At 49.3% G+C, this 9,824-nt stretch overlaps 1 protein-coding gene across 2 annotated transcripts; it reads left to right on the top strand.

Annotated features, from left to right (window-relative positions):
* The first annotated feature begins 623 nt into the window (after positions 1-623).
* wrap53 (WD repeat containing, antisense to TP53) lies at positions 624-8,342 on the top strand. Of its 2 annotated transcripts, none has more exons than XM_076165244.1 (11): positions 624-815; positions 1,182-1,625; positions 1,717-1,906; positions 2,300-2,407; positions 2,611-2,719; positions 2,945-3,033; positions 4,747-4,970; positions 5,488-5,699; positions 6,069-6,172; positions 6,253-6,396; positions 6,595-8,342. In XM_076165244.1, the coding sequence occupies exons 2-11, from the start codon at positions 1,349-1,351 to the stop codon at positions 6,812-6,814; spliced, it is 1,677 nt and encodes a 558-aa protein (XP_076021359.1). In that variant the 5' UTR covers positions 624-815; positions 1,182-1,348; the 3' UTR covers positions 6,815-8,342. The 2 variants fall into 2 exon arrangements, with proteins under 2 accessions (XP_076021359.1, XP_076021360.1); XM_076165245.1 differs by having other exon boundaries at positions 624-819.
* The last annotated feature ends 1,482 nt before the right edge of the window (positions 8,343-9,824 follow it).

Below are 9,824 nucleotides of genomic sequence, written 5' to 3'. Positions count from 1 at the left end.
GTGTGTATGTCTCTGTCTCTCTCTCTGCCTCTCTTGCTCTCTCGCTCTCTCTCGTGTTTGTGTATAAATGGAGAGATATTTTGGGAAGTTAATTCGAACAAAAACTTATTTACAACGGCAGCCTGTCTAGTGGCAATAGCCGCTTAATGGAAGAATATCATTTACAACCTATAAGATAAAAGACTTCCTTTCAGCATTGTCATTAGAATAATAAATGTGAATTTTAAGTTATCAGTTATAACTGTCAAAATCAATGGAAATGTTAGACAATAGTTGAGTGAAGCCATCAAAAGAGTTGGGGGAATATTTTGGTGGCTTGTAAATAATTAATAGCTAACAATTGATTGTAATATTAATTAGGTTAAAATTAATCTTAACAAATATTTAATTTGAACTCCAGATGAAGATTTCAATACAGGAGAAATGTTTTCAACAGACAGTTTTATTATTGCCGCTTATACAGAGATAAGTTTGACCTTTTAAAAACGTCGATCATAGATATATTATCTTAAAAATTAAATAGTCATTAGAAATAGGTTTGATTTTGGTTTCAAACATCGACCGACTGACTACGTCCAAATCCAAACTCTCGCGATATTTCAAGTCCGAGAGTTGCGCATACCCCCATACTGTTTACAACTTCGTGCGGCTAAATGAAGTCGTGAAGCTAAACCGAATCGGGGAACAAAGCTAAAAAGCCGTTGCAGGGAAATCCGACTGCCATTCTTCTGGGGGGAGAACGAAGCGACCCCACGGAGAAAAGCGCTTCATTTTGGAGCCTTTATAAGTGACCAGGACAACCACAACACAGACTAGTAGGTAGCGTCACGCGGCTAACGCTAATGCTGCTAATGCTAACACGAGATAACGAGGGCGATAGGTGCTGATGTTGCTAACGAAAGGTTGAAACTCGCTAATGGCGCTAAGCTACATGCTGGTGGTCCGCCGTGTGTGGAGTACAATACATAATATAAGATAACTTCATGTTTCTGTATTTGTAAGCTTTTATCAGCCTCTAGCCACAGGTGTCTGTCTGGGCGTTTTAGGTTCCTTAGTTCTCTTGAGCAAGTACCGCCAAGTTCGCTACATTCAGCTGGCAGCCATTAACCTTTTACATATATACATTTGTATTACGTTTTGTTTTAAAAGTGTGTTTGTGTTTGGTCTCACGTCCCTTTCAGGCTTGTGGGTGCTGTGATGTCCTCTTCCTCCAGCAGACTCAAACACCCACCCTGCAGGAGGAAGCACTACCCCAGCAGCACCTTCCTCACACACGTCTGACAGCACAGACACGGCGCTCATACACACAGACAAGAGGTCAAAGGGGGACAGAGTGAGAGATAAGAAGATGTCTGACATGGATGGAAGTGGAGGAGTGGCGACAGCAGCAGGGCCGGACGCAGAGGCGGAGAACGAGCCCCCTCATGCCGTATCGGTTCTACTAAAAGGTGAAGGCCTCCAGATAGGGGAGACCCCCGAGTTAGAGGTCCCTCCGTCTGCCAAGAGACCCAGACTGAAGGAGGAAGAGGAGGAGCTGGGGCCGCATGTGGAGCCCTTCAGTGTACCGGAAGAAACGGCGGCGGAGGTCAACTCGATGCAGGAAGTCTCAGCTACACCAGCACAAGGTAGTGAGCCTGCTTCTTTGATGGTCCTAATGTAGATTTAATGTTCATATATCCACAATCCATCTCCTGTACTCTGTCTCCTGGGCAACAGAAGCACCGCGACAATGTGAAGACGGGAGTGAAGTGGAGGCGGAGCCGACTGTGAGTGAAAGATTTGAAGAAGAATGCCATCAGAATGGAGATGAAGGTCCTGATGACGCTCCAGAAGGAGAAGGAGAGCAGAAGCCTGAGGAGGAGCGGGACAGCGGAGGATCTGCAGGCAGTCCTGGTGAAGCAGAGCAGTAAGTGGGGGAAGGAGATGAGATCGTTGTTGACGCCTGCTTATTAGTGCTGTTCTAGACTAGAAAGATCAGTTCTAGACTGATCTTTAGGTCCGCTGCTGTCCGTCATGTCTGCAGATCAGAGGTCCGTTCAGTGTCTGGTTGGTCTCTTCTTCTGTTTCTCTGGTTCGTTGACCCACAGCCTGTTTCCCTCTCTCTCTCTCTCTCTCTCTCTCTCTCTCTCTCTCTCTCTCTCTCTCTCTCTCTCTCTCTCTCTCTCTCTCTCTCTCTCTCTCTCTCTCTCTCTCTCTCTCTCTCTCTCTCTCTCTCTCTCTCTCTCTCTCTCTCTCTCTCTCTCTCTCTCTCTCTCTCTCTCTCTCTCTCTCTCTCTCTCTCTCTCTCTCTCTCTCTCAGTCCTGCTTGTAGCCTCGGCCTAGATTTAACCCAGAACCCCCAGATGCTGACCGGTGCCTGGGACGAGTACTCCAGCTACCCAGAGAACTACCTGAAAGGCTGCAAATGGTACCCAGCTCTAATGTGACGTTAGAAACATCATCAACACGGCCTCATTCCTTCAGATGCATGCACTTTATCGTGCAGTGCTTTTGCCTTCAGACCCTGACTGTTGGTTTGTTTGAAATCAACACAGACGTAGCCCCGAGTTGTCCTTTCTCTCGATTTGACCCGATCCTTGTCTTCCTCCTCCTCCTTCCTCCTCCTCACAGGGCGCCTGATGGATCCTGTATCCTGACCAACAGCGCAGACAACGTGCTCCGTGTCTACAACATCCCTCCAGAGGTTTACAGCTACAACTGGGACCAGCTTCCCCAGATGGTGAGCACAGAAAATGGGTCAGACTAGTTCCCCTCTAATGTTTGATCCTAGACGGGGCTGGGGACGGATGGAAGCTGCAGCGGGACAGATGTGACAGCTGATGTCATTTGTAGCTGCTGTTAGATGTAGAACCCTTGGATCTTTGGGTCAGAACGTCTCTGCTCGTCGTCTCTGCCGCCAACGGGTCAACATGGATCTAAATGTCTTTGTTTCCCCCTGTGGCAGAGTCCAGTACTGCGGATGGCGGAGGGAGACACCATCTACGACTACTGCTGGTACCCCAAGATGAACTCTCTGGATCCACACTCCTGCTTGTGAGTTCTCTCTCATGTAAACCAGCCGTCGTGGCTCAGTCCTCGGCTGCAGGGTAGAGCCAGGTTAGGCTAACGGAGGTTTAAGGTTCACTCAGAAGGTCAACGTACAAGCTGGTGAGGGATGTAGACGGAAAAGCCTTTTCTGTAGCGGCTCTAATGTAAATCTGTGTGTGATAGTAGAGAATATAAGACGCAGTGTTGTTTGCTTGTGACTCATCCTTTGATCTGTGTGGCGTTCACACTGGATGTGTGACGGCTGCCAGTGTAGAGACGAGTGTAAAACCTTTCAAATGTCTCATTATGAGGAGAGTGGGCCTTGGTCTTGTGCGTCTCCTGTCTGTCATCTCTGTGCCGCCCGCTAACAGCACTCCACACTGCAAACACCTAAAGGAGCCTGTCGTTCCCTATTTGGAGCTTTTTCTTTTCATCTCTTTCCCTTTCACAGCGTGTGTGTGTGTGTGTGTGTGCAGGGGTTTAAAATACAGCCATTATGACATTACTCTGCGGGAGTGTGTGTGTGCTTGTGTGTGTGTGCGCTCTGAAGCACAGCCCACATTAGTAACATCCAGCACATCACTGCAGAGAGAGCCTGCGGTCTGTGGCATCGCTAACAAGCTGGGGTCAAGCTGCCTACAGTGTGTGTGTGTGTGTGCTGTGTGTGTGTGTGCCACCCATCTTCCCACTCCCATCTCTCTCTCCACACTCAAAGCTTTCACCCCCGACAGCTCCCACTGATCAAAGCCCCGAGTTGGCACCACACACTCCAGCATCAGACAGAACTGTGCCAGCCGGGTGAATGGAGTGGACAGAAAGGAAGAGGGGTCAGGGGTCAGGAGCTGGAAGGCTGGAAGACCAGTTGTGTAAACAAGCAGCACATGGGACCGTCTAATGTGAACAACCAGCCACTAGACAGATACAAGTGTGTGTGTGTGTGTGTGTGTGCGTGCCAAAGGCTGGCCCTTCATCTCCAGATCTCTACCAGACACACTCCTGGTCTCTTTAAGGGTTAAAGTCTGATGCTTCTAATGCTGCGGATGATTCTGTCCTCCATCTACAGTCAACCTACATTTTTATACATTTAGTTTCTCCTCCTCCTCCTGACTCTCATCTGGCCGCCTGTCAGACCCTGTGTGTGTGTGTGTATATGTGTGTGTGTAGTGTGTGTGTGCTCCTCCTGCAGAGAGGGAATAAGGGCCCCTGTCACTGCTCACTTAAGTTGCTCCCAGTTCCAGGCAACGCTCCAAGTTAGCTGCAGTCTAGCATTATAATTGCACATTTCCCTGCTCTGGAATAAAGCCGGGGCTCATGGGGGCCGTAGCAGAACACAGCGGCGGTGGCGGCGGGGGCTAATTTCCTCCGTCTAATTGAGCTGCGGTGATGTTTCGGCTTTTGTTCGGCGTCCAGTAATTAGAGGTAAAAAGCCGCGTCTGCTTTTGGCCCGTGTGTGTGTGTGTGTGTGTGTGTGTGTGTGTGTGTGTGTGTGTGTGTGTGTGTGTGTGTGTGTGTGTGTGTGTGTGTGTGTGTGTGTGTGTGTAGATTGTTTTCTTTGTGGTCATACTTGCTGTGTGTTTAAAGGAGTCTGGCCCAACACAACAGGTGGCTCAGTGTGTGTGGAGGTCGGTTCAGTTCATGTGGACTTTGACCTTTAGCCTCAATCACAGTACAATCAAGGTGTTCAGTCTCCTCTCGTATTTGTCTCCTCCCTACCCCCAGTCTCGCCAGCAGTAGCCGTGACAACCCGGTCCACGTGTGGGACGCGTTCTACGGCGACGTGCGAGCCAGTTTCCGGCCGTACAACCACCTGGACGAGCTGACGGCCGCCCACTCCCTCTGCTTCTCCCCCGACGGCACGCAGCTGTACTGCGGCTTCGACAAGACCGTCAGGGTCTTCTACACCGACCGGCCGGGAAGAGACTGCGAGGAGCGTCCCACCATAGGTCAGCCTCCAGAGTCAGACTCACGCAGATGTGTTCAGGTTATCACACTCGCATAACAGCTGATGACTCTTCACACACTCAGGTTAGAGATCAGAGACGGCTCATTGTCCCGTATTGAAACAAAGAGTAATGATCCGAGTCGTCCACCAGATGAAGCTGTTTAACCTGATGAGGCGAGCTGCATGTCCTCGGAACGTTTAGGCCACGCCTCCTCCACCTGCACACTGCCACTGTACAGAACAAGGCTTTACTTCATTCTTCAAGGCTGTGGCAGGACAGGAGGTTACACACAGAGGGATTGTGGGTCTGAGCTGCTTGACTTCTGTTTTGTTACAGACAAAGTCTAACAGGAAATGGGTTCAACTCTAAAAGTGACACTAATGTAGTTGTATGGCAAATCTGTGTGTTCCACCATGTCTGTGATTGTAACTGTGAGCTGGCAGGTTTCAGCTCTGAGCTCAGACGCTCTCTCTCTCTCTCTCTCTCTCTCTCTCTCTCTCCCTCCCCGTCTCCACAGTGAAGAAGCAGGGCCAGAGCGGCATCATCTCCTGCTTCGGCTTCAGCCCCTGCCAGTCTGTTTACGCCTGCGGATCTTACTCCCGCTGCGCCGGCCTCTACTCCTGCCAGGACGGCTCCCTGCTGGCTCTGCTCCCGACCCGACACCACGGAGGCCTCACACACCTGCTCTTCTCCCCAGACGGCAACTACCTGTACACCGGAGGACGCAAGGTGAAGGCACAAACCACGGCAGGCGGGAGAGAGACCTGACAGTGTAGAGGCTGCAACACAACAAAGCTGCTTCACACACACACGGCTCACACACAAGCTGCTGTTTTCATTAGAATTCTTTGGATGCAAGACACAAGTACTGATCCCAACAATAGAAACTCTAGTGGTGTGTTTTCATCTGGTGTGTGTGTGTGTGTGTGTGTGTGTGTGTGTGTGTGTGTGTGTGTGTGTGTGTGTGTGTGTGTGTGTGTGTGTGTGTGTGTGTGTGTGTGTGTGTGTGTGTGTGTGTGTGTGTGTGTGTGTGTGTGTGTGTGTGTGTGTGTGTGTGTGTGTGTGTGTGTGTGTGTGTGTGTGTGTGCGCGCGCGTAGGATCCGGAAATCCTGTGTTGGGACCTAAGAGAGCCGGGCAAGGTGGTGTTCTCACTCAAGAGGAACGTGGCGACTAACCAGCGCATCTACTTTGACCTGGACCAGTAAGTTCACCTCTCTAAGGCTCAACAAGCTCTCTACTTCTGTTTACTGCCCACTGATGGCTCTGTGTGTGTGTGTGTAGGTCTGGCAGGTACCTGTTGAGCGGCGATACAAAGGGAGTGGTGTGGGCGTGGGACACTCAGACTGCTCCCCCTGATGGCAGTGAGGAGCCACTGCAGCCTCAGCTTCAGTTCCAGGCCCACTGGGACTGCACCAATGGCATCAGGTACCTCTGTCAACAGGTTTTGACGGATTGCCCAACATGACAGTGTGTGTGTGTGTGTGTCAGTCAGTTGTTCTCATGATGTTCCATCTTAAGTGACAGATAGTAACAGATTGATCTCAAACTATGTCCTGATATCTTCATCTAAGTGACTCCTATACCTGGTGTGTCCTCCTCTCTCTCCCTCCTCCTCTTCTTCAGTGTTCATCCCTTCATGCCGTTGTTGGCGACGTCCAGTGGGCAGCGGCAATTCCCGTGGCCTAGCGAGGGCGACTCGGCCTCTGAGGGCGAAGGAGAGGAGGCGGTGATGGTGGAGCAGGAGAGCCGTCAGGACAACGCTCTGACCCTGTGGTGGGCCGGACCCCTGGGCCCGGCCACAGAGGCCAGTCCGGTACAGAGCGCAGAGGCAGTGGAAGCCTGAAATCCCTCTTAGTGGGTCAGGTCCACTCCGGTCCGGCTCAGAGTCAATATGAGAGCCATGAGATATTTATTTTGGAAACGCTTGCTGTGGTGGAAAGTGTCATCATCATTTTGGGAAGCTTTTGTTTCGGTTCAATTTAACAATGTGTACACACACACACACACACACACACACACACACACACACACACACACACACACACACACACACACACACACACAGCCCCTCCTCCCCCCCATGCAATATCACATGCAAGGTTACAATCCCGGCCCTGTGCCTTGCAGTGTTGATATGAAAGGCTGAAGGAGGACAGAGCTGTAGAGTCTGTGTGTGTGTGTGTGTGAAGACGTGGGAGTTCTTCTGTCACTGCCAAGGTGTGAATGAGACCCTGGGCTCTGTTTGAACGGAACAATGGCAGTGAGCGGCACAAAGCATTCAGTCTGGGACAGAGGGAGGCTGTGGGCTCTGCAGCAAGCAGAGAGCAAAGTGCAGGCGCCCTCTCTAAATATGAATCGATAATCTGATACTCAAATGATTGCAATGACGTTCTCGTGACGATCCTTTTTTATTCTAGTCAAAGATGCCTTTAGAGAGTTTAGAGCTTCATTAGTAACTTAACCTCACTGTGTACTGACTGATGACGGGCCGGTCTCAGGTCCACATCAGCACAGGGACTTCTGTATGCTGCATGTTAACAATGAAGCTAACCCAATGCTTTTCAAATGAGATGAGACTGATATCTGGGAGGATTTCATAAAGCTACAGGCCGTTAGAGCCGTCTCTGTTACTCTACAGTGTTACTACCATCCCTGCTGGAACGTTACACTTCTTCACATTTCTGTCAATCCAGGCGTGTCCCCTTTGTTGTTCCATGACTCAGCACCAGTCTGTGTTAGCTGCGTACCTCACTGAAGCCGGTGCTGGGTTACCTGTGTGTGCTACACCGGGAGGAAGAGGTTGAACTTGTGGCCAAAGTGCGTGGTAAGAAGTAGAGTAGAAGAAGCTGTTCCAGCGGCGCTTGTGCTGGTCTCTGCCTCGCCACAGAAACAGAGCCCTGGGGATCAGAATGATTTGCCAATGACCGGTCAGTGTTGAGAGCGGGAGGGGAAACGTTTATCTAAGTGTTTGGACAAAACATTGATGTTCATAAAGTTTGGTTTGGTATTAGACACAAGAGTTTTTTGTAATTGAAATATTTCTTTACCATTTTTGAAATGGCTTGAAACTCCTTTGTGAGTAAGTGAGGGAGTAAAGTGTGTGTGGAGCCAGGAGCCTGCTCTACTGAGTGTTGTTTACTTGTATGTAGCTGTAATGCTGCCCTGGGGATTCCCTTTAGCTGTATTTAGAGTAAGTAAGTGCCATTTGTCCTCCAGCTTTGCCTTTGTAACCTGACGGGATCTCCACTCTTCTTTTCTTTGACTGATCTATCAGATGCACAGAGTTCTTGATGTGCCGCTCTGGGGTTTGTCCACAAAATGTATATTTTTGTAAAGCCGTGATCACTGATTTTACTTGGAATTAAATTTTGTCACCAAGCAATATAGTAATGCTTCTGTTATTGTGTGTGTGTGTGTGTGTGTGTGTGTGTGTGTGTGTGTGTGTGTGTGTGTGTGTGTGTGTGTGTGTGTGTGTGTGTGTGTGTGTGCACACACAGGTTTCATTCATGTTGGAGTGCATGAAAAGCATGTCTTCACATATTCACACACTTATATGTTTTCATCCCGTGTACATGTCACTTTAGTTAGATTGGCTGTAATGAATCCCTGTCTTGAGTGGAGAGGCGCCGCTTTCAAGCAAAGGATCTTTTGGCAATTCTTATGAGATAAACTATTCATAGCTTTCACCTTTCCCACACATATCCCTTGTTCTTGCGCACACACTCCTGTGTTTGATTGTCTAAAACCACAGGGGCGAGCCAAGACGACAGCCAACATGGAGACCTGCAGTATTGTGTTGTACCGGTTGCCTAGCGACCAGCTCTGCCTTGGGAGGGAAAAGTAGGTAGAAAGACAAGAAGGAAAATTGGGGGCAGAGAGAGAGAAAATGCCAAAGAACTATAATGACACAATCTTGCGGCGTATTGATTGCCACCTGATTGTGTGATGCTTTAGAGTTTTTCTCCCCTGGTAGCCCACCAGAGGCTCCATTCATGTGTGTGCTGTGCCTTTCTGTCTCACATGTCGGGTGATTGGTGCTATACGAGTCTGTGTCACCCCTGGGTTGCCAACTGTTGCAGAAAGTGCCAAGTAAACGCAGGGACGATGCCAACGGCGTCTTTGCAGAGCGTTTGACTTGACTGGTCAAACACAAACGCACCTTTCATTGACCCTCCAGGCTTTTCTTCTCTGTGTCCTTTAGCCCACTTTGCCTCCCCTTTGTTCTCTCACTCTGCACCCTTTCCCCCTATTTCTCTCACCGGTGCAATCACAATTCAGTATATTCATAGGGTTTGATCTGAACATGCATATTTATGAAACATCGGTCAATTCCAAAGATGTTCAAAGGTCTTAAACGATTCAAAGGCATCAGTCAACTGAAATAGATTTGTTAAGCACTGATCTAATGATGTCATGGGGGGAAAAAGATGCATTTGTGGGTCCAAGGTTCCCCAAAAAGATACCATGAAATGTAAATGACATAACTATTGAAATTGCCACCCTCCCGCCATCATGAGCCACTCTGTCTGCAGCGCTGACATCAGCAAACGCTCTGCCTGCCATCTGCCCTGTACAGCTGAAACCCCGATTCATTGTTGAATGTGACGTCAAACTGCAGACAAATCAAGACCCCAGTGAGGACGGAGCGCTGCGATGAGCCACCCTGAGGCCATCTCTGACAGTCTGTGCAGAAATCCTTTAACCATCTGTGTCCTCAGCTGTCCTTTAGCTGATCCTGCAGGTAAGGAGGTCAGATGATGCGGTGTTCCTGGGTTGGCATGGTTACATGTGGTCTACAGTTTGCCATAAATCTACAAACCTGTCATATTATGCAATCACAAATGACATACTTG

This window comes from Genypterus blacodes, unplaced genomic scaffold (genome assembly GCF_046128005.1).
Source record: "Genypterus blacodes isolate CSIRO-AG114 ecotype Tasmania unplaced genomic scaffold, CSIRO-AGI_Gbla_v1 ptg000142l_1, whole genome shotgun sequence".
Taxonomy (NCBI): domain Eukaryota; kingdom Metazoa; phylum Chordata; class Actinopteri; order Ophidiiformes; family Ophidiidae; genus Genypterus; species Genypterus blacodes.
Note: the sequence above shows the minus strand (reverse complement) of the source record. Positions and strands in the feature narration are given on the sequence as shown.

What these genes read in the sequence shown, in the direction of transcription:
- wrap53 (XM_076165244.1), top strand. Translation starts at nt 1,349, where the DNA reads ATGTCTGACATGGATGGAAGTGGAGGAGTGGCGACAGCAGCAGGGCCG. An exon ending in GGGACCAGCTTCCCCAGATG is followed by an intron (nt 2,720 to 2,944) that starts GTGAGCACAGAA and finishes CCCCTGTGGCAG; the next exon opens with AGTCCAGTACTGCGGATGGC. An exon ending in CTGGATCCACACTCCTGCTT is followed by an intron (nt 3,034 to 4,746) that starts GTGAGTTCTCTC and finishes CCCTACCCCCAG; the next exon opens with TCTCGCCAGCAGTAGCCGTG.